At 47.8% G+C, this 27237-nt stretch overlaps 2 protein-coding genes across 3 annotated transcripts in view; one reads left to right on the top strand and one right to left on the bottom strand.

The window, feature by feature from the left end:
* Positions 1-13402, top strand: part of LOC132779053 (protein KRBA1-like) — a 58293-nt gene extending 44891 nt beyond the window's left edge. Inside the window, exons 18-26 of one of the 2 annotated variants that reach the window (XM_067470414.1) lie at positions 766-930; positions 2942-3139; positions 3410-3649; positions 4621-4770; positions 4866-5066; positions 6463-6570; positions 6833-6979; positions 7898-8050; positions 10002-13402. In XM_067470414.1, the coding sequence (XP_067326515.1) occupies positions 766-930; positions 2942-3139; positions 3410-3649; positions 4621-4770; positions 4866-5066; positions 6463-6570; positions 6833-6979; positions 7898-8050; positions 10002-10903 (2264 nt within the window). In that variant the 3' untranslated portion in view covers positions 10904-13402. The remainder of the gene's footprint in view (positions 1-765; positions 931-2941; positions 3140-3409; positions 3650-4620; positions 4771-4865; positions 5067-6462; positions 6571-6832; positions 6980-7897; positions 8051-10001) is intronic. The other variant, XM_067470415.1, reaches the window with a different exon arrangement.
* Positions 13403-20956: 7554 nt separating this feature from the next.
* Positions 20957-26791, bottom strand: LOC132779814 (ribonuclease-like). Its single transcript, XM_060783478.2, has 2 exons — positions 26748-26791; positions 20957-21572 (listed from the first exon to the last, which is right to left on the bottom strand). Exon 2 carries the CDS (start codon positions 21549-21551, stop codon positions 21072-21074), a length of 480 nt encoding a protein of 159 aa, XP_060639461.2. The 5' UTR covers positions 21552-21572; positions 26748-26791; the 3' UTR covers positions 20957-21071.
* Between the last annotated feature and the right edge of the window lie 446 nt (positions 26792-27237).

Raw genomic sequence — 27237 nt, 5'->3', positions numbered from 1 at the left:
TTCTTCTTTGTCTCCCTCCTTCCTTCTCTTTTTTCTCCCTCCCTCCCTACTTCTTTCTCTTTTCCAACCTGCCACTCTTCCTTCCTTTCTTATTTTCCTCCGTCCCTTCCTTTCTTTCTCTTTCTTCTTTTCTCTCTCCTTCCTTCTCTTCTTTCTTTCTTTCTTCCTTTCTTTCTCTTTCTCTCTCCCCTTCCTTCCTTCTCTTTCTCTCTCTCCCTCTCCCTTTTCCTCCTCCTTCCTTTTCTCCCTTCTTCCTCCCCCTTTGCATGCCTGTCTTCCCATTCCATGATCAGTAGTTGGATAGTTTAAATCTCTCATCATCTTTATCCCAAATTGGGAGGGATGGTAAATAGAGGACAGGATCAGGACCTCAAATGATCTCTGCACATTGGAGAACTGGGCCAAAACTTACAAAATGAATTTCCTGGGGAGAAATATATGGTGTTGCCCTTATGAGCAGAAGAAATCAAATTCATGGATGTCAGATAGGTGCCCACTGGTTTGTAAACAGTCCATGGGAAAGGGGGCCAAGATTCTTAGTAGACCAGAAGATGAACTTCAGCCAAGAGTGTGATGCAGCAGCTAAAAAGGCCAATGCGATTTTTTAAAACAGGGTCTGGATGGCCATCTGTTGGGAGGGCTTTAATAGTGCCTTCCTCCCTGGCAAAAGGCAATTGGGCTGGATGGCCTTTGGGGATCCCTTCTGATTCTATGTCTGTGTCCGGAAATACGGATTTCCAGCTGTTTCGCCCCTTTTTCACACAGGCTCCAGTCCCGCTGGGATCCTGCCTCTTCAAGGCTTAGAGAACTGCCTGAAGGAGATTCCCGTCCGTGAAAATAAAATCCAAAATCCCGTCACGGTGTCATCCAATGCCTCTGTCCCAAAGCCAAGGAGGACAGAACTGACTTCTCAGAAGCCGTTCAAAGAAGGTGAGAGACGGGGCGGAGAGCAGGCGGTGTCCTTGGAAATAATAATAATAATAATAACAGTAGTAGTAGTTGTTGTTGTTCATTCGTTCAGTCGTCTCCAACTCTTCGTGACCTCATGGACCAGCCCACGCCAGAGCTCCCTGTCGGCCGTCACCACCCCCAGCTCCTTCAAGGTCAGTCCAGTCACTTCAAGGATGCCATCCATCCATCTTGCCCTTGGTCGGCCCCTCTTCCTTTTGCCTTCCACTTTCCCCAGCATCATTCCCTTCTCTAGGCTTTGCTGTCTCCTCATGATGTGGCCAAAGGACTTCAGCTTTCCCTCTAGTCTCCTTCCCTCCAGTGAGCAGCCGGGCTTTCTTTCCTGGAGGATGGACTGGTTGGATCTTCTCGCAGACCAAGGCACTCTCAGAACTTTCCTCCAACACCACAGCTCAAAAGCATCGATCTTCTTTCGCTCAGCCTTCCCTAAGGTCCAGCTCTCACATCCGTAGGTGACTACAGGGAAGACCATGGCTTTGACTAGGCAATGGATCTTGGTTGCCAGTCTGATGTCTCTACTCTTCACTCTTTTATCGAGATTGGACATTGCTCTCCTCCCAAGAAGGAAGCGTCTCCTGATTTCCTGGCCACAGTCTGCATCTGCAGTCATCTTTGCGTCTAGAAATACAAAGTCTGTCACGGCCTCCACATTTTCTCCCTCTATTTTCCAGTTGTCAATCATTCTTGTTGCCATAATCTTGGTTTTTTTTATGTTTAGCTGCAACCCGGCTTTTGCGCTTTCTTCTTTCTCCTTGATGAGAAGGCTCCTCAGCTCCTCCTCGCTTTCGGCCATCAGAGTGGTGTCATCTGCATATCTGAGGTTGTTGATGTTTCTTCCAGCCATTTCCACCCCAGCTTTGCATTCCTCAAGCCCCACACATCCTCGCATGATGTGTTCTGCATATAAGTTAAAAAGGTTGGGTGAGAGGATGCAGCCTTGCCGTACGCCTTTCCCAATCTGGAACCCGTCTCCTGTTCCGTGGTCAGTTCTTACTGTTGCCACTTGGTCCTTGTACAGATTCCTCAGGAGAGAGGGAAGGGGGCTTGGGATGCCCATCCCACCAAGAACTTGCCACCATTTAATATGATCCACACAGTCAAAGGCTTTAGAATAGTCAATGAAGCAGAAGTAGATGTTTTTCTGAAACTCCCTGCCTTTCTCCATTCTCCAGCATGCGGATATTGGCAATCTGGTCTCTGGTTCCTCTGCCTTTTCTAAACCCAGCTTGAACATCTGGCCACTCTCGCTCCATGTCTTGCTGGAGTCTTCCTTGCAGGATCTTGAGCATTACCTTCTTGGCATGATGAGAAATAAGGGCCACTCTACGGAAGTTTGAGCAGTCTTTCGCATTTCCCTTTTTTGGTATGGGGATATAAGTTGATTTTTTCCAGTCTGATGGCCATTCTTGTGTTTTCCATATTTTCCTGGCATATGGCATGCATCACCTTGACAGCATCCTCTTTCAAGATTTTAAACAGTTCCGCTGGGATCCCGTCGTCTCCTGCTGCCTTGTTGTTAGCAATGCTTCTTAAGGCCCATTCCGCCTCACTCCTCAGGATGTCTGGTTCTAATTCATTCACCACACTGTCAAAACTATCCTCGATATTATTATCCTTCCTATACAGATCTTCTGTATAGTCTTGCCACCTTCTCTTGATCTCTTCAGCTTCTGTTAGGTCCCTGCCCTATTTGTTTCGTATCATACCAATTTTTGTCTGAAATTTACCTCCAATTTTCTGGAAGAGGTCCACAGTAGTAGTAGTAGCAATAATAATAATGCAACTATTTTTTCAATAATAATAATAATAATAATAATAATAATAATAATAATTCTAGAATGTAAATGAACCCCAGATCTTGTTGCATTGCAGCAGCCAGCGTTCTTCATCATTGGAGAGAAAGCTGATGGTTGCTGGAGTCGGTGATGTTGTGGTGACTCTTCCTGTTGGCCTGTGTTTTGTGTTCCACTAGACAGCACCTCCGTCTCCGTTCCGGACATCTCTCCTCTCCATCGACTGATGAACTGCCTGAAGGAGATCCCCATCCAGAGGCCGAATTATCTCAAGACGCCGAGCGTTTCCTCTTCCTCCTCTTCCTCCTCCAGCTGCAGCGAAACCGAGAGGGACCGGCAGAGTCCGGGAATGGGGCCTTGGTGGGATGGCAGACAAGGCAGGTCTCGGAATGGCATCTCTAGCATTGGGATAGTGGCATCAAGTTGCCTCCTTCTTTGGAGGTTTTTAAGCAGAGGCTGGATGGCCATCTGTCGGGGGTGCTTTGAATGCGATTTTCCTACTTCTTGGCAGAATGGGGTTGGACTGGATGGCCCACCAGGTCTCTTCCAACTCTAGGGTTCTAGGATTCTATCTGGAGGAAGGACACGGAGGGCCATAGTTAGATGCACCTTAAGTGTCCAGTTTGTGTACTTCTTTCCTCCTCCAGATTTGTATCAAGGGCCAGGTGTGGATGAGTCTGGGAGACAGAAGGAAACACACCCCAGGAAAGTAGGGAAGAGCCCACGGGTGGGACTTCCTTCAGAGGAGGAAGTGGAGCTCCCACCTCCGGCATCCCCTCTCCGCAGCCTGCAGAATGGCTTGAAGGACCTCACTGGGGGTCCACCCCCTCATCGCAAAGTCCATTCATCCAAATCTGCCGGAACTCAGCCTGGATTAAGTCCTGCAGGTAAGTCCGGAGAAGGTGGCCTTGACAACCCTGGGTGCATTCACACTGCATTTTAACTCCATGCTATGGGTACATAGGAGTTGTAAGTCTCAATCTTTGGACCGGGTTGTGGCACAGCTGGTTGGGGAGTCAGCTGCATTAAAATCACTACTGACCAAAAGGTCATGAGTTCAAAGTCGGGAGTAAGCTCCCGACCATTTGTCTAGCTTGCTGTCGACCTTTGCAGCCCAAAAGACAGTTGCATCTGTCAAGTAGGAAATTCAGGTACCGCTTTTTGCAGGGAGGCTAATTTAACTAATTTACAATGCCATAAAACTATCCAGCAGCGTGCAAAAGAATGAGGAAGTACTCCATCTGTGTCATAAGTGGACGGTGAAGTGACAGCTCCCGCAGTGGCCGGAATTCAAAGCATACCCTCATGAAGCTGGAAAGTTAAATAGCCTCTGTTTGTGTGTCTATATATGTTGTGTGCCTATGGCATTGAATGCTTGTCATGTATATGTGCGTTGTGATCCGCCCTGAGTCCCCTGCGGGGTGAGAAGAGCGGAATGTAAATACTGTAAATAGTGAAGAATGCCAGCTACAATTCCCAAGTTTCCTTAGCATTGAGCCATGGCAGCTCAAGTGGTGTTGAACTTCATGCCTTCTACAGCGCAGGTGTACCCAAAAGCTCATGTGCCTGTTTGCATCTACATTGCAAAATTAATATGGTTTGGTACCACTTGAATTGCCATAATTCTATGCTTTGGAATCCTGGGAACTGTAGATTTGTAAAGACCTTGGGCTGGCATCTTCCCAACTTTTCACTTCTTGTGAAAAGGTCTCCCTTGAAAATAGAGATATTTCATTAGAATTAAAATCCTCTGATGCAATTAGGGTGATGAATCCACAATGGTTGGAAGGTGGTTCAAAGTGGTACAGTGCTGTAGTGTGGATGAAACCCTGAAGAGAGTGTTGTGCTTATATTTAAGGCCTCAGAGGCAATGGATGTGATCCAGAGAGATGCTCCAAAGAGACTGCACCGGCCGTATCTGGTCCTTTGAGTAGTTCCTCCACATTGATCCAGAATTCCTTGGTGGAAAGAGACCCTGAGCGCCGGAATCTTGGACTCCACGCTCAAGGTAAGTATGGCTTCCATTGTCCAACATCTCTTACCGTCAAGAAGGCCTTCCTAATGTTTAGCGTGGCTGCCGACGTCCCTCTTGTCTTTCTGCAGAATCGGCGACTGAAAGTAACCCCCTCCAAGGCCTGATCCAATGCCTGAAGGAGATCACAAGGGACCCCAGCCCCGGATCCCGGTCGGTCAGCAGCTCTCCGGCCAGAAAGGCCCAAAGAGAGCCAAGGCACGGACAAGTGGATGAAGGAGAGAAGGAGGAAGAGCTGGGAGAAGAAGGAGAAGAATTCCGTGCCCGGAAAGGTGAGCTTCTGATTGTGTCAAGGCTGTACTACTGTGCAGCAAAGTTACGAATAAAATCTTTAAATCTCAGATTCAACATGCCAGAGACGGATCCATGACAAGCTGGAAGAAAGTGAACTCACTGTGATGATTTATTTATTTATTTATCGTGTCAGGAGCAAACCAAACAGTTGTGTTGCATTTTTTAACAAACAAACAAAGCACAAAGTTTGCAAGCTTGGTATTCTATTAAATGTCCTTTGACCAGTATCTGGCCACTTGGAGTGCCTCTGGTGTTGCCGCAAGGAGGTCCTCTCTTGTGCATGTGGCAGGGCTCAGGATGCATTGCAGCAGGTGGTCCGTGGTTTGCTCTTCTCCACACTCGTATGTCATGGATTCCACTTTGTGGCCCCATTTCTTAAGGTTGGCTCTGCATCTCGTGGTGCCAGAGCGCAGGCTGTTCAGCGCCTTCCAAGTCGCCCAGTCTTCTGTGTGCCCAGGAGGAGTCTCTCATTTGGTATCAGCCATTGGTTGAGGTTCTGGGTTTGAGCCTGCCACTTTTGGACTCTCACTTGCTGAGGTGTTCCACTGAGTGTCTCTGTAGATCTTAGAAAACTATTTCGTGATTTAAGTCGTTGACGTGCTGGCTGATACCCAAAACAAGGGATGAGCTAGAGATATTACTGCCTTGGTCCTTTCACTATTGGTTGCTCCTTCCCAGCGGATGTCAGGTGGTGCAATACTGGCTAAGCAGTGTAATGTCTCCAGTGGTGTAGGGCGCAGACACCCCGTGATAATGCGGCATGTCTCATTCAGAGCCACATTTACTAGCGTGGTGAGATGTGTTCCACACTGGGCATGCATACTCAGCAGCAGAGTACCAAAGCACAAGGGTAGATGAATTCACTGTGTCTGGTTGTGATCCCCAGGTTGTGCCAGTCAGCTTTCGTATGATATTGTTTCTAGCACCCACTTTTTGCTTGATATTCAGGCAGTGCTTCTTGTAGGTCAGAGCACGGTCCAGAGTGACTCCCAGGTATTTGGGTGCACTGCAATGCTCCAGTGGGATTCCTTCCCAGGTTATCCTCAGAGCTCGGGATGCTTGTCTGTTCTTGAGATGAAAGGCGCATGTCTGTGTTTTAGATGGGTTAGGGATCAGCTGGTTTTTCCCTGTAATAGGCAGTAAGAGCACCTAGAGCTTTGGAGAGCTTCTGATCAACCATCTCAAAGCTCCTTACTTGGGTGGTGATGGCACGATCGTCAGCATAAATTAAGCTCTCTGTCCCTTCTGGCTATGGCTGGTCATTTGTATAAATGTTGAACATGGATGAAATATGTGATGATGTTGTTGTTGTTGTTGATAGTCAGTTACAGGTTTCCTTGGGTTACCATCACTGCCTTTTTGTGCTTCCTACAGATCTAGCGGAGAATGTGAAGGAAAATCCCAGAATTGTCACAGACTCGTTATTCCCAAAGAACCCTTCAAAGAGGATGCCATCTCCTGAAGTTGGCAGCAGCCACAAAAGTAAGTCAAATTAAGCCAATTAAATTTAAATAAATGCCAGTAAATTCCCCCGTTTCATTGGAAAACTTATTACACTCTGCTACACGATTCTTGTTTCTGGGTCATAAATGTCAATCACTGAAGAATACAGGACTAATTTAACAGGAAATGAGAGGTGTACTGTTAGCCACTGCTAGACCTTTGGATTAGTCAAGCCAAGTATCCCACGAGAGTCCCAATGCTCTCCAGTTAGTGCCAGTTTTGTGTCTCGTGTCTCTGTCAGGTGCCAACCCCACAGTGACGTCCACCTGTGGCCCCAAAGGAAATGAACATCCGTGCGCCAGGAGTCAGACTTCGCCTGCACCGAAGCCTTGTGTGCCAGAATGGAGCGGTTCCAGCTCACCCAAAAGCGCAAGTCCCTTGACAACAGGTGAGGAGATGGGACTGCAGCTGGAAACAGGCCTTTGCAGTACAGGCTGTCCTTGAGTTACATACATCTCGAGTTACATACACTATTTACAAGAACAAAGTTTCCATGGCACACATAAAATTCAACCTTCACACTGGAGTTTCACATATGAGGCCTTCTCATACTAAGGCTTACCTCACACACTAAAGCCTACCTGGAAAAACTGGAAAAACCTTGAAGCTTTCAGAGCGGCGTAAACACTGAGTTTCCTGTCTATCCTGGCTAATCTCCAGCCACCTATTCTTCAGCTCCCTATCTGGCTGCTCATTAAAATTCCCAGGTGTCAGATTGTTTTCTAAACCCAAATCTTGAGAGCGCACAGAGAGAGGGAGTGAACTATCATTGCTAGGCCCAGCAGGGATATTCTCATGAGAAACTGCCCTTTGCACTGAGGCCTCTCTGTCATTGTCTGCCTGAAAATCATTGACCAAACCATCTCCATCTTGTACTTCAACCTCGGCACTATCATTTCCCACATCAGGATCCTGAAACACAAACACAGGCTGATTCCCAACACTGTAAATAATTTGGAACAATAATAAACAGTGAGCCACCAAGAGCTCTTGGGAGATACAGAGTTCCAGTGTGCTTGATTTAAGAAGCAGGGGAAGAGCAGAGAGGCGTAGCGAAGTAGGCATGTTACAGTTATCACTCCAGAACAACTACTTCCAAAGCAAGGACCGGACAATTAAACAGGAATAACACTTTCAAACCAGGAACAGAACATTTTTTTCATATTTTGTTACATAGCGATTTAATGGGAAATGAGAGGTATCTTGTTCAGCCACTGCTGGACTTTGGATTGGTCAAGCCAAGTATTCCACGAGAGTCCCAATGCTCTCCAGTTATTGCTAGTTTTGTGTCTCATGTCCCCGTCAGGTGCCAACCCCACCGTGAGGTCCACCTGTGGCCCCAAAGGAAATGAACATCCGTTCGCCAGGAGTCGAACTTCACCTGCACTGAAGCCTTGTGTGCCGGAATGGAGTGGATCCAGCTCAACCAAAACTGGACAGCAGAGTCCCTTGGTGACAGGTGAGGAGAAGGGACTGCAGCCTGGCCTCTGTGGCTGTCTGGATGATGAATAAGCTGAGGATCAATCCCTACAAGACAGAGGTCCTCCTGGTCGATCGTAAGCCGGATCGGGGTATAGGGTGGCAACCTGTGCTGGATGGGGTTGCACTCCCCCGAAGCCACAGATCCGCAGCTTGGGTGTCCTCCTAGACTCATCGCTAACGCTTGAAGCTCAGGTGTCGGCGGTGGCCAGGAGGGCCTTCACACAATTAAAACTCGTGCACCAGCTGCGACCGTACCTCATGAAGTCGGATCTGGCCAGGGTGGTCCACGCCTTAGTCACCTCCAGATTGGATTACTGTAATGCACTCTATGTGGGGCTGCCCTTGAAGATAGTTCGGAAATTTTAATTGGTCCAACGGGCAACAGCCAGGTTACTAACAGGAGCAACTTACAGGGAGCAGTCTACACCCCTGTTTAAGGAGCTCCATTGGCTGCCGTTCATTTTCCGGACTCAATTCAAGGTGCAGGTTCTGACCTACAAAGCCCTGAACAATTTGGGACCTGCCTACTTGCGAGACCGCATTTCTGTTTACGAACCCACCTGGAGAGACCCTATTTTATTTATTTATTTATTTATTTCACTTACTTATACCCCACCCTTCTCACCCCGGGGGGGACTCAGGGCGGCTTACAGAGGAGGCACAATTAGATGCCCAAATCCATTGACAAGCAGTACAAAATACAAAGCAATTCAACAGTTAAATTTAAAACATCAATACATAATAAAATAAAATAAAGTAATAAAACAATCTCATGCTCAGGGTTCAGAGTCCATATATTCATTCCATTCCATTTGTCCTTATCTATCGTCAGATCCTTAAATTAGTTGTCAGAATGACCAAAGGCTTGGTCCCACACCCAGGTCTTCAGTTTTTTCCTAAACGCCAGAAGGGAAGTCGCCGATCTAATCTCCCCGGGGAGTGAGTTCCACAGGTGGGGGGCCACCACTGAGAAGGCCCTGCTCCTCGTCCCTGCCAACCTCACTTGTGAGAGTGGCGGGGTCGAGAGCAGGGCCTCCCCAGATGATCTTAAACTTCGAGGTGGGATGTAGAGGGAGATCCGTTTGGACAAATACACTGGGCCGGAACCGTATAGGGTTTTGTAGGTCAAAACCAGCACTTTGAATTGTACTCGGAATTGGATCGGCAGCCAGTGGAGCTGACGCAGCAGGGGGGTGGTGTGCTCCCTGTATGACGCTCCGGTGAGTAATCTAGCTGCTTCTCGCTGGACTAGTTGAAGTTTCCGAGCAGTCTTCAAAGGCAACCCCACGTAGAGTGCGTTGCAGTAATCCAACTGGGATATGACAAGAGCGTGGACCACCGTGGCCAGATCTGACTCTCACTCCCACCTCCTTTGCAGGCGTGATTGGTAGGGACGAGGGAGAGGGCCTTCTGGGTGGTGGCCCCCCGACTCTGGAACTCACTCCCCAAGGGTATCAGCCAGTACCCACATTGGCAGTCTTTAGGAGGAGCCTGAAAACGTGGCTGTTCCAGTGTGCCTTCCCAGAATAAAGGAAACAATGCCCTGCTCTGACCAATTCCCTGCAATATGTCCTCAGAAGCACTTTAACTACCCATTGGGTTGATCTCCCTACATTATCTTTTGAAAACCTCCTGCTTAGATACATCCTACCTCTGTTCATGCCCAGTGTTTATTTTAAAATTTTTAATCTATTACATCTGGCCCGGCCATAAGGCTTTAAATTGTGTGTGTTTTTGCTTATATGTGAGTTATATTAATTGTACCGTTTTATTTGCTTGCTGCTTTTGTTCTTCTGCTATTTCGAACCCAAACCAAGTTGGGCACATTTTGCGAAACTTTTTACAGAAGCGGGGTTGCTTTGAATCTGCCCAGGTGGCAAAAGAATGGCACTTCACATTGTAAAATCTTCTTTGTCCTCCCCTTACAGACAGTGTCGACAACAGCCCAGCTTCGGTGGCAACGTCCTGCAGTTTCGAACCACGAACCGAGCCAGGAAACCCTTCGAAGAAAAGGTGTCCCGACTCGTCTCCGTCCCAAAACAGTTTGGAAAACAGGGGCGAAGTGCATCGGGCCGAGCTGGGCCCCGTTTTGTCCGAGACGCTGGGCCGGCTCTCCGCGGACATGAGCGCAGTGTCGCGGGACGTTTCCCGGCTGCAGAGCCACCTGGAGCGGCTGGAGCAGGACGCCCGTGGTTGGGTGCTGGAGCTGGCCTCTCTCCGGATGGAGAATCGCAGCCTCTGCGAGTACGCTCGGCAGACGGAAGCCCGCTGCCGCACCCTGGAGAGCCGCTCCCGCCGCAACAACCTGCGAGTGCTGGGCTTGCCGGAGGGCGCCGAGGGTGGCGACGCCGTCTCCTTCTTGCGCCGGACCCTCCTTCCGCCAGTGTTGGGGATACCCCCGGAGATCGAGAGTGCCCGAAGGGTCCACGCCACCTCCAGACCCCGACCGCTGGTCTTCCGGCTGCTGCGCTTCGCAGACAAGGCGGCCCTCTTGCAAGCTACGCGGTCACGGCCGCTTAGCTTCGCCGGGACTCCGCTTACCCTCGTGCCGGATGCCTGCCCCTCGTTCTCCCGGCGCCACAGGGTCCCCTTCTCGGCCTTTCGGAGACCCCGGTGGGCCCCCGACCTCTGCTTCGCCCCTCGACATCCCTCCTGTTGCTGCTCTCGTCCTCCCCACGGTTCGCGGCAACCGACGGCGTGCAATTCCTTAAGCGAGAGGGACAGCAGAGTTTCTAAAGGACCGGGAAATTGGGAGCCGGATTCGTTGTCAGGACCAAGGTGCCTCGGCGGGTGTCACGATGCAGGGAGTGGCAAACAACACGACCCATGATGCTGCTGCGCTGTGGTTGGGTCTTGGAGAGCGGAAAGAAGTCACTCTGTTCTTACAGTAGATTTGGAATGAGTGTCTTAGGCTGGATCTACTTGTTTATATCCTAGACAGCGGTTCTCAACCTGAGGGTCGCGACCCCCAGGGGGGTCGCTGGGCCATTTTCTGGGGGTCGTGAAGGCACCTCAGTTGGTCTTGAACCCTCTGCCTCCTCAAAATGGCTGCCAGCCCCTGTGCCAGGGAAACAGCCAGGCTTTCCAGGTCAGCTCCTCCACCTCCTGTTCCCACAGGGCACGCGGGTCTAAAGGAATCATAGAATCAAAGAGTTGGAAGAGACCTCCTGGGCCATCCAGTCCAACCCCATTCTGCCAAGAAGCAGGAATATTGCATTCAAATCACCCCTGACAGATGGCCATCCAGCCTTTGTTTAAAATCTTCCAAAGAAGGAGCCTCCACCACACTCCGGGGCAGAGAGTTCCACTGCTGAACAGCTCTCACAGACAGGAAGTTCTTCCTCATGTTCAGATGGAATCTCCTTTCTTGTAGTTTGAAGCCATTGTTCCACGTCCTAGTCTCCAGGGAAGCAAAGAACAAGCTTGCTCCCTCCTCCTCCCTGTGGCTTCCTCTCACATATTTATTATACATGGCTATCATATCTCCTCTCAGCCTTCTCTGCTTCAGGCTAAACATGCCCAGCTCCTTAAGCCGCTCCTCATAGGGCTTGTTCTCCAGACCCTTGATCATTTTAGTCGCCCTCCTCTGGACACATTCCAGCTTGTCAATATCTCTCTTGAATTGTGGTGCCCAGAATTGGACACAATATTCCAGGTGTGGTCTAACCAAAGTGGAACAGAGCATGGGGAGCATGACTTCCTCTGACCTAGACACTCGGCTCCTCTTGATGCAGGCCAAAATCCCATTGGCTTTTTTTTGCCGCCACATCACATTGTTGGCTCATGTTTAACTTGTTGTCCACGAGGACTCAAAGACCTTTTTCACACGTACTTTTCACACGAAGGCTTCCCGGTCGGTCTGGCTGTCCAGGGAATCTTTGCGCTCGTCCCTCGTCCCCTGCTGAGCTTGGAAGGGGCGTGGGTCGAGCAGAAGCCTCCCTTACGCTCTCGCTGTCCGGCAAGTGTGCAAGGCCGGCGAGGGCCCATTTGCACAAGGCATTGCCTTGCACGAGTCCTCCCTCACCTCCCTCGTGCTCCCGCCAGCCGGCAAGGGCATGGGGCAGGCGAGAACCCCTTAGCGCAAGGCCTTCACGCAAGGGCAAAATTACAAAGGAGCAACGAAAATAATTTTATGGTTGGGGGTCCTTCCTTCCTTAGGCGATCCCTCGTTGGACGAGTAAGATGGTCTTCCATTATGCGTTTCCTTGTGGGTTCGTAGGTGGCTGTGGAACCCTATTCTTGACCCGCATCTTCTCCCACAGTGAAGGCATTGGTTTCCAGGTGGAAGGCGGTCCCGGTCGGGGTTGGCTTGATGCGCCTTCCTCCTGGCACGTTTCTCTCTCTTACCCTCTACTCGTGCCTCCTCGAATTCTGCAGCACTGCTGGTCACAGCTGACCTCCAGCTGAAGCGCTCAAGGGCCAGGGTTGGGGGTCACCATAACATGAGGAAGCATATTTAGGGGTCACGGTGTTAGAAAGGTTGAGAACCCCTGTCCTAGCACATTTTGCTCTAGTTTTCCAATGACCATCTCATCATCGAGTCTCAGCCAATTTAACCTAGTTTGTGGCAGTTGCAAAAACAAAGTTTCTGGAGTATAACAACAATTTTCTAAATAAAGATTGCACAATGTATTGTCGAAGGCTTTCATGGCCGGAATCACTGGGTTGTTGTAGGTTTTTTCGGGCTGTATGGCTATGGTCTAGAGGCATTCTCTCCTGACGTTTCGCCTGCATTTTGGCAAGCATCCTCAGAGGTACTCCGAGGATGCTTGCCAAAGTGCAGGCGAAACGTCAGGAGAGAATGCCTCTAGACCATGGCCATACAGCCCGAAAAAACCTACAACAACCCAAGGATTGCACAATTAAACAGGAAATAACACTTTCAAACCAGGAACAGAACATTTTTCAGGCAGTATAGACTCCTATAATCCACTTCAAAGCAGGCAATCCAGAGTCACATCCTTGGATATAGAGCAGTGTCGATCCAGCCTTAGGATAATCAATGCCATCGCTGTAACCCAGCCTTTCCCAATGTGATACCTTCCAATTGTATTGGATTCTCACTCCCATCGTCCCCAACCAATGAAGCATTCTGGTGGTTGCTCTCCAGCTCTGGGAGATGGGTTTGTGTGGATGGGGTTGAAAGAGGATCAGGCTAAAACACATTTTCCAAGATGTGTTTGTTTCTATATATATTTTTAATGTATTAGGTAAAGATATTTTATATCGGGGTTTTGTTCCTACGTCTGGTTGTAAACGTACCCTACACACCTTTGTGGTGAGAGTTGGATATACATATGAGTAATAAAAGAAAAATATTGAAATCTAAGTATCTGGTTGACGTGGTCTATATAAGCACCAGTCTTTACTTCTTGGTGCTGTTAATCCCTGTCTGTCTGTCTGTCTATCTTACTTACTTACTTACTTACTTACTTACTTAGGCGATCCCTCGTTGTCCGAGTAGGATAGTCTTCCAGGGTGGGTCCATAGTTGACTGTGGAGCCCTATTCTTGACCTGCATCTTCTCCCACAGTGAGGGCATTGGTTTCCAGGTGGAAGGTGGTCCCGGTCGGGGTTGGCTTGATGCGCCTTCCTCTTGGCACGTTTCTCTCTTTCACCCTCCATTCGTGCCTCTTCAAATTCTGCAGCACTGCTGGTCACAGCTGACCTCCAGCTGGAGCACTCAAGGGCCAGGGCTTCCCAGTTTTCAGTGTCTATGCCAGAGTTTTTAAGGTTGGCTTTGATCCCATCTTTCAATCTCTTTTCCTGTCCTCCAACATTCCTTTTTCCGTTCTTGAGTTCGGAGTAGAGCAACTGCTTTGGAAGACGGTGGTCGGGCATCCGGACAACGTGGCTGGTCCAGCGGAGTTGATGGCGGAGGAGCATTGCTTCAATGCTGATGGTCTTTGCTTCTTCCAGCACGCTGACGTTTGTCCGCCTGTCTTCCCAAGAGATTTGCAGGATTTTCCGGAGGCAGCGCTGATGGAATCATTCCAGGAGTTGCATGTGATGTCTGTAGACAGTCCACGTCTCACAGGCATAGAGCAGGGTTGGGAGGACAATAGCTTTATAGACAAGCACCTTGGTCTCCCTATGGATGTCCCGGTCCTCAAACACTCTCTGCTTTATTTGGGAAAATGCTGCACTCGCAGAGCTCAGGCGGTGTTGAATTTCGGTGTCGATGTTGACTTTGGTGGAGAGGGAGCGGAAATGGTCAACATTTTCTAATGTTACACCATTAAGCTGTATCACTGTCCTAGACACTTGGGAAGTGCCCGACGTGTGATCCAATTCAACATCCAGCAGAGTGTCTGCTGTGGATTCATCTTGTGTTTCAAATAATAATAATAATAATTATAATAATATATAATAATATATAATAATATATAATAATAATATTCATTGGTCATTGGTGCACTGGGTGCCATGCCAAAAGATCGCAGCCGGCATTTGGAAACAATAAACATCGACAAAATCACGATCAGTCAATTGCAAAAGGTCACCTGACTTGGATCTGTGCACATCATTCGAAAATACATCACACAGTCCTAGACGCTTCGGAAGTGTTCGACTTGTGATTTTGTGATACGAAATCCAGCATCTAGATCTCGTTTGCTGTGACATACTCTGCTTTTGTGTCAATAATAATAATAATAATAATAATAATAATAATAATACCTAGCTCTCTGTGCAACTTGGGGTGGAGTACAACATCATTAAAAAAAGTAAATACACTATTAAGACACATACAACATGCATGGGAACCAGCCCTTAGCGAAGTAATGGTTCTGGTGCGATTCAGGTTCAGGAAAATTTCCCGCTTGGGCTACAAGCCCCAGAATCCTCCATTGAGCCTGGGAAATCTGGGATTTGTAGTTTCCCCAAAAGAACTTTCCTAAGTTTTGCACTCTTTTTTTGGATAACAACTTCCAGATCCAAATGGGAACATCATATCTTCCCCAAATCACCCAACGTTTCCCTTTTGCTCTGTCACTTAAATCTCTGCCTGACCTTTTCACTGGTAGTGCAATGGTTTTATGCAAAGCGTGGTGCCTCTTGAATGGTTCCTTGTCTGTTTAAATGACAGCTTTAAACAAAGCACGCCAATCAAGGTGGTTTTTTGACCTCTAGAATCTCCTGCAGGGCTGTTGAAATGGCAGGCACCTCGCCAAGACATTTCCTCACCTTTCTTGGGCACAGTGTGCTTTTCAGGTGGCATTTGCACACGCTTCCTGCTCATTCATTGCTCAAAGGTACGTTGAAGTGAATGCAGGTGATGTGGTCTCATGTTTGGCAGCTGTGACATCCCCTCTGCGGGCTCTCGGCTTTGGCCCCTCGTTGCAAAGGTAGCAGGGATTATTATGATTATTATGATTAACTTTATTTGTACCCCGCGAGCATCTCCCGAAGGACTTGATGCGGCTTACAAAGGCCAAGGCCTCAAAACACAACACAACAATACAACACCTAAAGCAAATTAAAAACAATTAAAGCAATATTAAAACAGCAAAACAATAGAAACAATACACCAAAACACAATAAAAACTGGGGCCGGGCCAAAGTAATGGGTACAGATTAAAAGTGCTGATGTATCAGATTTCAGGGTAAGTGCAGTGTGCAAGCAATCTTAAGTTCTACTAAAGTGCTTCTGGGACTTGGTGGAGTTTTCCTATTCTGGAAAGGTACATCAGAACAGCCAGGTCTTCAAGTTCTTCCTGAAGACTGCCAACGTAGGGGCCTGTCTAATCTCTTTTGGGAGGGTGTTCCAGAGTTAGGGGGCCACCACAGAAAAGGCCCTGTCCCTCGTCCCCACCAGACGCGCCTGCAAAGCAGGCGGAATCGCGAGCAGAGCCTCTCCAATGAATGAAGCGAACGTGTGGGTTCATAAACGGAGATGCGGTCATGCAGGTAGGATGGTCCCAAACCGTTTAGGGTTTTGTAGGTAAGCACCTGCACCTTAAATTGGGCTCGGAAAATAAACGGCAGCCAATGGAGCTCCTTGAACAGGAGGGTTGACCTCTCTCTGTAGGGAACGCCAGTTAACATCCTGGCCGCTGCCCGTTGGACCAGTTGGAATTTCCGAGCCGTTTTCAAGGGCAGCCCCACGTAGAGCGCATTACAGTAGTCCAATCTAGAGGTGACCTAGGCATGGACCACCCCGGCCAGATCAGCCTTCGCGAGGTATGGTCACAGTTGGTGCACGAGTCTCAATTGTGCAAAAGCCCTCCCGGACACCACCGACGCCTGAGCCTCAAGCGTAAGCGATGAATCCAAGAGGACTCCCAAACTGCGGACCTGTGACTTCAGGGGGAGTGTAACCCCGTCCAGCACAGGTTGCCACCCTATACCCCGATCAGGTTTACGATGGACCAGGAGGACTTCTGTCTTGTCGGGATTGATCTTCAGCTTGTTCCTCCTCATCCAGATAGACACAGAGGCCAGGCACTCATTTAGCACTCGAGGAGCCTCCTTGGAGTTAGGTGGAAATGAGTAGTAGAGTTGTGTGTCATCTGTATAGATGGGCACCTAGCTCCAAAACTCCGGATGACCTCTCCCAGCGGTTTCATGTAGATGTTAAAAGAGCATGGGAGACAGGATAGAGCCTTGCGGGACCCCACAGGTCAAAGGCCAGGGGTCCGAGCAGGCATCTCCCAGCTTCACCAATCCAGGAAAGATTGGAGCTATGACAAAACCGTGCCCCCAAGACCCATCCCAGAGAGTCAACCCAGAAGGATACCATGATCGATGGTATCGAAAGTCGCTGAGATGTCCAAGAGAACCAACAAGGTCACACTCCCCCTGTCTAGCTCTCTACGGAGGTCATCCACCAAGACGACCAAGGTCATCTCGGTGCCGTGACCAGGTCTGAAACCAGACTGTGACTGATCTAGGTAGTTAATGTCATCTAGAAAGCCTGGAGCTGGGAGGCAACCACCCACTCCAGCACCTTGCCCAAAAAAGGGAGGTTGGAGATTGGTCTGAAATTGTTCAGCACCGTGGAGTCAAGGGAAGCCTTTTTAAATAAATAATAACAGCAAGAATACTGTGCAACAAAATTGTTCTTTGTTTAAGAGTGTTGTTTCCTGTTTATTCGTGAGCTCCTACTGTTAGCCCCAGCTTCTGCCAACCTAGCAGTTCGAAAACATGCAAATGTGAGTAGATCAATAGGTATGCAGTCATGCCGGTCACATGACCTTGGAGGTGTCTATGGACAATGCCGGCTGTTCGGCTTAGAAATGGAGATGAGCACCACCCCTGTGATCAGAGGTTACCCCCCCCCCCCCGGACTCTGTAAAACATGACCCCCCCCCCATATAAAAGACAGTAACTTATAGTTTTGCTAAGGACAAGGACACCAGACTGGATAATAAGGGTTAAGCCTTGGTCAATTTGCCAAGGCACTAACAACAACAACAAGGACCCTTCCCATGTTAGATAGTGTGTACATTTAATCAAGGTTTTGTGTCCTATGTTTCATATATAGCAGAAGGTAGCACATTTATTACTGAGAAACCCCCTCCCTTTACACTTATGTGCTCTCTTGAACTTCTATGGGACTCTGGTGGGAGGGATAAGTGGGTATATTTTCTATAACATCTATATAAATAAATATGTAATGTTCATTTGTGGGATTAACAGGACTCAAAAACCACTGGACGAATTGACACCAAATTTGGACACAAAACACCTAACAACCCAATGTATGTCCATCACTCATAAAAACACTGAAAAACACAACAGAGGGGACTTTAAAAGCCCCAAAAAAGATAAATGACGAAAAGTTAAATGACAATACAGAAAAAAGGGAAAAAGTTTGACCCAATTCTATCATTGGTGGGGTTCAGAATGCTCTTCGATTGTAGGTGAAGTATACATCCCAGCAACTACAACTCTCAAATGCCAAGATCTATTCTCCCCAAACTCCACCAGTGTTCACACTTGGACATATTGAGTATACGTGCCAAGTTTGGTCCAGATCCATCATTTTTTGAGTCCACAATGCTCTCTGGATTCAGGTGAACTACAACTCCCAAACTCAAGGTGAATGCCTACCAAACTCTTCCAGTATTTTCCATTGGTCATCGGAGTTCTGTGTGCTGAGTTTGGTTCAATCCCATCATTGGTGGAGTTCAGAGTGTTCTTTGATAGTAGGTGAACTAGAAATCTCAGCAACTATGACTCTCAAATGTCAAAATCAAACCACCCTCTATCCCAGGGTTCCTCAAACTTTTTAAACAGAGGGCCAGGTCACAGTCCCTCAAACTGTTGGAGGGCCAGGTTATAATTTGAAGAAAACCATGGATGAATTCCTATGCACACTGCACATATCTTATTTGTCGTGCAAAAAAAAAAAACCACCTAAAAACAATACAATAGTTAAAATGTAATTTTAACAAATATAAACTTATTAGTATTTCGCTGGGAACTGGACAGGGGGAGTGTGTCCCTGTTGGTTCTGCTGGACCTCTCTTCGGCCTTCGATACCATCGACCACGTATCCTCCTGAGACGCCTCGCAGGTATGGGTCTCGGGGGTCCTGCCTTGCAGTGGCTCCGGTCCTTCCTCGAGGGTCGCTCCCAGAAGGTGTCACTAGGGGACTCCTGCTCGACTCCTCGGCCATTGCACTGTGGAGTCCCGCAGGGTTCAGTACTGTCCCCTATGTTGTTTAACATATACATGAAGCCATTGGGAGAGATCATCCGGAGTTTCGGGGTGCGGTGTCACCTGTACGCAGATGATGTCCAACTCTGTCACTCCTTCCCACCTGCTACTAAGGAGGCTGTCCAGGTCCTGAACCGGTGCTTGGCCGCTGTGACGGACTGGATGAGGGCTAACAGATTGAAACTAAATCCAGACAAGACAGAGGTACTCCTGGTCAGTCAAAAGGCCGAACAGGGCATAGGGTTACAGCCTGTGCTGGACGGGGTCCCACTCCCCCTGAAGGCGCAGGTTCGCAGCTTGGGTGTGACCCTGGACTCATCGCTGAGCCTGGAACCCCAGGTCTCGGCGGTGGTCAGGGGAGCTTTTGCACAATTAAAACTTGTGCGCCAGCTCGCCCGTACCTTGGGAAGTCTGACTTGGCCATGGTGGTCCACACTCTGGTTACATCACGTTTAGATTACTGCAACGCTCTCTACATGGGGCTGCCTCTGAAGACTGCCCGGAAGCTGCAGCTAGTCCAACGCTCGGCAGCCAGATTACTAACAGGAGCAGGGTACAGGGAGCATACAACCCCTCTGTTGCGCCAGCTCCACTGGCTGCCGATTAGCTTCCGAGCACAATTCAAAGTGCTGGTTTTGACCTACAAAGCCCTAAACGACTCTGGCCCTGTTTACCTGTCCAAACGGATTCTCCCCTACGAACCATCAAGGTTTTTAAGATCTTCCGGGGGGGGGGGGGGCTGCTCTCGATCCCACCACTGTCACAATCGCGGTTGGTGGGGATGAAAGACAGGGCCTTCTCGATGGTGGCTTCCCGGCTGTGGAACTCCCTCCCACAGGAGATTAGAACGGCTTCCTCCCTCTTGACGTTCAGGAAGCTAACAAAGACTTGGCTATGGAATGCGGCCTTTGACAACCAAGTCAACTCTGGTCCACATGGAAGGAGAATGAATAACTGTGAATTATGACCATGAATTATGACCAGAGAGGAGGGAGCAAGCTTCCTTTCTGCTTCCCTGGAGACTAGGACGCAATGGAACAATGGCTTCAAACTACAAGAGAGGAGATTCCATCTGAACATGAGGAAGAACTTCCTGACTGTGAGAGCCGTTCAGCAGTGGAACTCTCTGCCCCGGAGTGTGGTGGAGGCTCCTTCTTTGGAAGCTTTTAAGCAGAGGCTGGATGGCCATCTGTCAGGGGTGATTTGAATGCAATATTCCTGCTTCTTGGCAGAATGGGGTTGGACTGGATGGCCCATGAGGTCTCTTCCAACTCTTTGATTCTATGATTCTATGATTCTATGAATGTTTTGATGACCTGGCTGTGTAATTGTGATGATGACGATGTTGTATTGTAATATGTTTTTAACGTGTAATGATAATGCATTGTGTGGTTTGTATTTTGTATATGAACACATGTTGTGAACCGGATCTGAGTCCCTCCTGGAGGTGAGAAGATCGGTATAGAAAACTTTTAAATAAATAAATGGGAAGTGTGGGCTTGCTTGTGGCTGATGAGATAGGATTGTTGTTGTTGTTGTTGTTGTTGTTGTTGTGTGTTTTCAAGTCGTTTCAGACTTAGGTTGACCCTGAGTGAGGGCCGGGTAAATGACCTTGGAGGGCCACATCCGGCCCCTGGGCCTTAGTTTGAGGACCCCTGCTCTAACCCCACCAGTATTCAAATTTGGGCATATCGAGTATTTGAATGAAAATACAGGGTTAGTCAAAATGCATAGGCCAATAAGCCATTCAATTGAATGGCTTATTGGCCTATGCATTTTGACTAACCCTGTACATCCTGCATACCAGATATTTACATTATGATTCGTAACAGTATCAAAATTATTTTATTGTTGGGGGTCACCACAACATGAGAAACTGCATTAAGGGGTCGCGGCATTAGGAAGGTTGAGAACCACTGGTGTAGATGAATCCCGGGAGAACCCACTTCAATGCTTGCATGAGTCCATGTCCTGAACCAATTGTTTCAAAGATATGCAGGAAGCTTCTTTTTGGGTGAAGAGGTGGCAAGTCTACCCATCAAAACCAATCCCTTCTTGCCCCAACCCAGGCCCTGAACATCGCTTTGACCCCCAAAATAAGAGAGAGATTTCAAAGAAAGACCAGACCACAAGGGAGTTTGCAATGCTTCAAAGCAAGATATATTTGTTTCTCTGGCGTACAAGCCGGCACACTTTAATAGAGGAGTCAGAGTTGGGAAGGGTTAGAGAAGGGTGAGGACAGAATGCATGGCTAGTCTTCTACGTATTGTGAAAGCTACAATGGCAAAAGAAGCTGCAGGAGAAATGGACCCAGCAGGAGAGGAACGCTGCCCGGTTTATTTCTTACATGGCTTGGGCCGATTTATGATGACCTTGCCTTCGTCGTAGTGGACGGGATGGTCTTCCTCACAAGCGATGACGATATAGCGAGGCCGCTTGTCTTGTGTGTATTCACAGGGACGGCGGATCGACCCTGCTTTCAAGTTACAGGTCGTGACGCGGAACTGTGCACAGCTCATGCGCTTGGTCTCAAGGGGATCCCCTTTGTCTTTGCACACGGCTTTGATGTCCTCAGTGCTGGCGTGGATGAAGCTGTTCTTGACTTTGCAATTGGGACTGGTCATCCCTCGATCCCTCATCATTTTGTTGCAGTACTTGTTGTTGACGTCCTTGGTGTTGTGCCGATGCTGTCTCAGGAACGTCTCGTACCTCTCCTGGACCCCAGGAGATGGCTTGGACGCATCGATTTCTGTGACCACGACCAAAGCAGCCAGGAACACCAAGAGAAGGAGGCCGGGCCCTTCAAAAAACCTCATTGTGGAGGTCAACACAGGGATCTAAAGAAAGGGAAAGAGACAGGCAGATGCACATAAGGTCTACCTGGCCAACACCAGGGATCTAAATCCAGGGTAGACCAGTAAATATTGTACACATGGCCCATTTTGTTCCCTTATAACGTCTGCAAAACTGCTTTCGAAGTAGCAATAAATCAGAGCAGAGTGTGGCCTTCCATAGCTCTTGTTGTGGCCCCCAAACACCTTCACAGAAGCACAGAAATTATGTCAGTAATTGGAAAGCTTCATGCAAAATTCCTACTAATTAAGTTGCAAACCTGGTGTGGACCATAAGAAAATCTTCAGCCCTGAGCAAGCTGGATTCCGTAAGGATCAATCAACCTTGGATCACTGCTGAATACTGTCACATTAGGCAGGCAAATACTCCATGTGTAAAGCCTCCAAGCTATTTGCTGCTTTCATTGATCAGAAAGGAGCTTTTGACTTTGTAACAAGAAACCTGTTTCGCCTGCATCTCTCCTGACGTTTTGCCTGCATCTATGGCAAGCATCCTCAGAGGTTGTGAGAATGCTTGCCATAGATGCAGGCGAAACATCAGGAAAGAATGCCTCTAGAACATGGCAATATAGCCCAAAAAAACCTACAACAACCCAGTGATTCCGGCCATTAAAGCCTTCGACAATACAATAATAATACTTTATTTATATACCGCTCCATTTATTTATTTATTTATTTATTTATTTATTTATTTACTATTCTTGTATACCGCTGTATCTCAAGCCCGAGGGCGACTCACAGCGGTTTCCAGAAAGCAAACAACAAAGACAGTAAAAACAGCAGTAATCAATAAATCAACAGTTAAACTACACAATTCCATTTCTAGCAATAACAAACATCAATACACAATTATCACAAAAAACCCACCCCGGGTCGCCTCATCATCCAAACGTAGTCCAAGTTCGTTGTCCATTGTTCCGTTCCTATGTTCAATTTACCAGAGATTGCACTAAATTACTCAAATGCCTGCACAAACATCCAGGTCTTTAACTTTCTACGGAATGTCATAAGCGATGGTGCCAGCCTAACATCTACAGGAAGGGCGTTCCACAGCCGAGGAGCCACCACCGAGAAGGCCCTATCTCTCGTCCCCGCCAGCCGTGCTTGAGAGGCTGGCGGGATAGAGAGCAGGGCCTCCCCGGAAGATCTCAAAGTTCGGGTGGGTTCATAGGCCGAGATGCGGTCAGATAGGTATCTTGGGCCGGAACCGTTTAGGGCTTTATAGGCCAGTACCAACACCTTGAATTGGGCCCGGTAGCAAATCGGCAGCCAGTGGAGCTGGTGCAACAGGGGGGTTGTGTGCTCCCTGCGCTCTGCTCCCGTTAGAATCATGGCTGCCGCGCGTTGGACTAGTTGCAGCTTCCGGGCCGTCTTCAGGGGCAGCCCCACGTAGAGAGCGTTGCAGTAGTCTAGGCTGGATGTGACAAGAGTGTGTACCACCGTGGCCAAGTCAGACTTCCCAAGATACGGGCGCAGCTGGCGCACGAGCCTGAGCTGTGCAAATGCTCCCCTGGTCACCGCCGAGACCTGGGGCTCCATCTCCCCTTGATCTCAGACTATTGAGGTCTCTGAATATCTTCATCTCAGAGTTTGTTTCTAATTAGACAACTGTACACCAATAGTATTGTCGAAGGCTTTCATGGCTGGAATCACTAGGTTCTTGTGGGTTTTTTCGGGCTATAGGGCCATGTTCTAGAGGCATTTCTCCTGACGTTTCACCTGCACCTATGGCAAGCATTCTCAGAGGTAGTGAGTATCCTCACTACCTCTGAGAATGCTTGCCATAGATGCAGGCGAAACGTCAGGAGAAATGCCTCTAGAACATGGCCCTATAGCCCGAAAAAACCCACAAGAACCTAGTACACCAATAGTGTTTGCCAAATTAGATGCACGGAGGAACACCTGCTAACTTCTATTGTTATTATTATTATTACCCCACTTTATCTCCCCAAAGGAGACTCAAAGCATCTTCTAGAATCAGTGCTATATGTGGGGTCAAGTAGCACTTTGTTCAACATATCTCTGTATGATTTACCCCAGGCTTGCGTGTTCGTAAGCTCCATTCTGCTTACGTTCCCTTATTCTCATATGCAGACGATGCTGTGCTATTGTCCTTATCTAGGGTCGGCCTTAAATGCTTAATTCATTGCTTTGCCAATTATGGTGAAATAAATAGACTGGAAATAAGCTATGTGAAATCCAAAATTCTCATGTCTGCCAAAAAGTAGAAGCCCATGTCTTGGTAGATCAGGGGCCACAAAACTGAACAGATCTAATCCTTCCTCTTTTTGTATGTACATGTGTGGCGGCGTGAGTGGCGCCACCTACCTATATGTAGAACTGTAAGTTGCAGGATTTGAACTGTTGTATCATGCCTGATTTTGCCTTTTTACCCTGTAAATGTATAGTTGGACTGATTGGTTATTTATAGCTGTCAATCAATGTTGTTTGCACCAGTTATATTGCTTCCTCGGCTCAATTGCTTGGCTCCACCTCTTCCTGGAGGAGGGCAGAGCTTTTCCTTTTCCATTCTACCATCAAACTTTCTATCAGATAGATGTGAGAAAGAGACTTGGCTCTAAAGCCCTTAATTAAGTTACCTCTCATCACCAATTCTGAGGTTCTTACCCTTGAGACTTATGCTTCATGTTCAGATCAACCTGGATGATGTTGAGAAGTCTCACGTGCCTTCAAACAAGTTCTTTGGCACCAGAGGAAGGCTTTGTGCCTTCAAAATATAGGCCATTGGAATTGGGGTTGTGATTATTCTGATATTCACAGCCATTGAGAAAGAGGGACCTGGAAAAGCTTCTCAGCTGCAAAACCCCTTGGACCCAAGACAACCAGAGACTGTAATGTATATTTCCTTTACCCCTTTGAAACTTCCAGCTTATTGCCTTAAAGGGGTAACTCTTTGTGAACAATAAAACCTATTTTGAGTTATCTACAGTGTTTTGGTCCTTAGGAGTTCCAGTTTTCCTAAAGGAGGGCAAGAAGCAATCCCCTGGGGAAAAGATGTCACGTCCATGCTTCTTTCACGAAGAGTTATAGCCCCCAGGCATGACGACACAGCCTGTGTTGTGCTTTTGTTATTGTATGCCAATAAAAGCGCTCTCTCTCTCTCTCTCTGTGTGTGTGGCACAGAAACCTACAGCTGGAAGAGACCCCAAAGGTTATCTAGACCAACCCCAGTCCAACGTGCCAGCCAAGATCTTCTGAGAAACGACCACATGGTCTCTTCTGAGACTTCTAGGAAACTCTCCATTTCCAACCCAAAGAGGGGTCCAGTGATCATTCCTGAAGCCCCCAGAATAGGTTGATTGGAGTAGAACTAACTCACCATCAGAATCACTCATTGTTCTCCTAAATGTAAACAACGAAGATATAGGAAAATGAAATGTAAACATAATGACACTTATGCTAAAGCATGACAATTGTGTAAAATAATCACAGTGACTATTCACAAACCCAAACCTTAACACCAAATAATAAACAGCAAAGCCAAACTATGGTTTGAAAGTATGTGAAAATTATTGTTTGACCTCACCGTGGTTTGAGCTAGACGTGGTTTGAGCTAGCCGTAGTTTTCACACATTTTCAAACCATGGTTTCCAATGGGATGATGTAGGTTTTTCAGGTTATCTGGCCATGCTCTAGAAGTGACCTCACAACCTCTGAGGATGCCTGACACAGATGCAGGCGAATCGTCAGGAGAGAATGCTACTGGAACATGGCTGAACAGCCTGAAAAACCTACAACAACCCAGTGATTCCAGCAATGAAAGCCTTTGACAATACATGGTTTCCAATTCTGATGTGCTATCCAGTTACACATTCTAGCTTTGTGAAGAGTCGCTGTGATTATTTTGCATACAACTTATGCTTTAGCCTAAGTGTTGCTATGTTTACGTTTCCTTTCCCTACATCTTCATCGTTTACATTTAGGAGTGCTTCTGATGGTGAGTTAGTTCTACTCCACGAAAACCTGATGGCTACAACAAGACTCTTTAAGGAGCTGAATAGTGTTTCCAAAAGTCATGGCCAACTGAGAGATGGGAACCCTCTAATAGGAAGTCAGTGACAAAGCTCAGAAGGAGTCTTGTCAAAGCAATCCCTACAATCCTGTCTCCAAGAGTCAGGTCAACTTCAACGTGGAGAACATAATTTGTGCTTGGGATTTGGGGGCAGTGCAGAAGGTGCTGGGACTGAATGTGGATCCCTGGAGGGGCTGCTAAGTTGCCCATTGCATTTCAGAGGCCAAGGAAGGAAGTGTGGATCAGTGATGTTTGACCACCTGGCCATTGGTGGATTCTGGGAGTTGTAGTCTGCAAGCTCTGGCTGTGATTCCACACCTGGAATATTGTGTCCAATTCTGGGCACCACAATTGAAGAGAGATATTGACAAGCTGGAATGTGTCCAGAGGAGAGCGACTAAAATGATAAAAGGTCTGGAGAACAAGCCCTATGAGGAGCGGCTTAAGGAGCTGGGCATGTTTAGCCTGAAGAAGAGAAGGCTGAGAGGAGATATGATAGCCATGTATAAATATGTGAGAGGAAGCCACAGGGAGGAGGAGGGAGCAAGCTTGTTTTCTGCTTCCCTGGAGACTAGGACACGGAACAATGGCTTCAAACTACAAGAGAGGAGATTCCATCTGAACATGAGGAAGAACTTCCTGACTGTGAGAGCCGTTCAGCAGTGGAACTCTCTGCCCCGGGGTGTGGTGGAGGCTCCTTCTTTGGAAGCTTTTAAACAGAGGCTGGATGGCCATCTGTCAGGGGTGATTTGAATGCAATATTCCTGCTTCTTGGCAGAATGGGGTTGGACTGGATGGCCCATGAGGTCTCTTCCAACTCTTTGGTTTTATGATTCTATGATCTATGATTTTATGATGCTATCAGCCAGAATCCCAATGTGAGTCCCAACTTGGGAACTTGGGTAGATCTAAATACCTTGATCTACTACTCTAGTTGAGGTAAATAGTTGGAGTTATTAACCCCCTTTGAGACTCATTTGGAGAGCTTCCCTTGGCCTTAAGTCAGTCTCTTCCTCCAGGAGAAGTGCCTTCCAATCATGGCTTTTTAATTACTTTCTTTCGTGTAGCTTGCATACAGAAAGTACAGCAATTTCAGAAAGAACCCATAGCCCAGAGGTCATACTCACGCTCCAAACAGAAGAGACTTCTTTTGCAGGATGCTCTAAGAAGATGCGACTTTGATGGGAGATGCCTTCTCCAGTTGGCTCAGATGCCTTTATATTGGGGAGGTGGTCAAGCCCCTCCATGGTCTGCGGGATTGTCATGGTCATGACTCTGGTCACTTCCTCTTTCTCCATAAGACCAAAGGTTTGGATGGTGCAAGAGGACTGCTCTTCACGTGGCAGTTGTTTTGGAGTTTGTCTTTGCTCCATCCATAGGACCACGGACCCTTGGGCTCCATCTACACCTTCATATCATATGGTCAGTGTGGACTCATAGAATGCAATGCAGTTAAACTGCACTATATGAGCCTACTCTGACCACATAATGCCATTCCAAACTGTATGGTATAGCAATGTACATGGGGTTCCAAAGATTATCTAGACTAACCCCAGCCTGATGCACCAGTCAAGCTCAATACTCGGGAGATAAAAGACTCACATTGTTATCGATCCC

The sequence above is a fragment of the Anolis sagrei genome, chromosome 6 (assembly GCF_037176765.1).
Source record: "Anolis sagrei isolate rAnoSag1 chromosome 6, rAnoSag1.mat, whole genome shotgun sequence".
Lineage (NCBI taxonomy): Eukaryota > Metazoa > Chordata > Lepidosauria > Squamata > Dactyloidae > Anolis > Anolis sagrei.
Note: the sequence above shows the minus strand (reverse complement) of the source record. Positions and strands in the feature narration are given on the sequence as shown.

Excerpts from the sequence above, each read along its gene's own strand:
- LOC132779814 (XM_060783478.2), bottom strand. The coding sequence starts at position 21,551 with ATGAGGTTTTTTGAAGGGCCCGGCCTCCTTCTCTTGGTGTTCCTGGCT.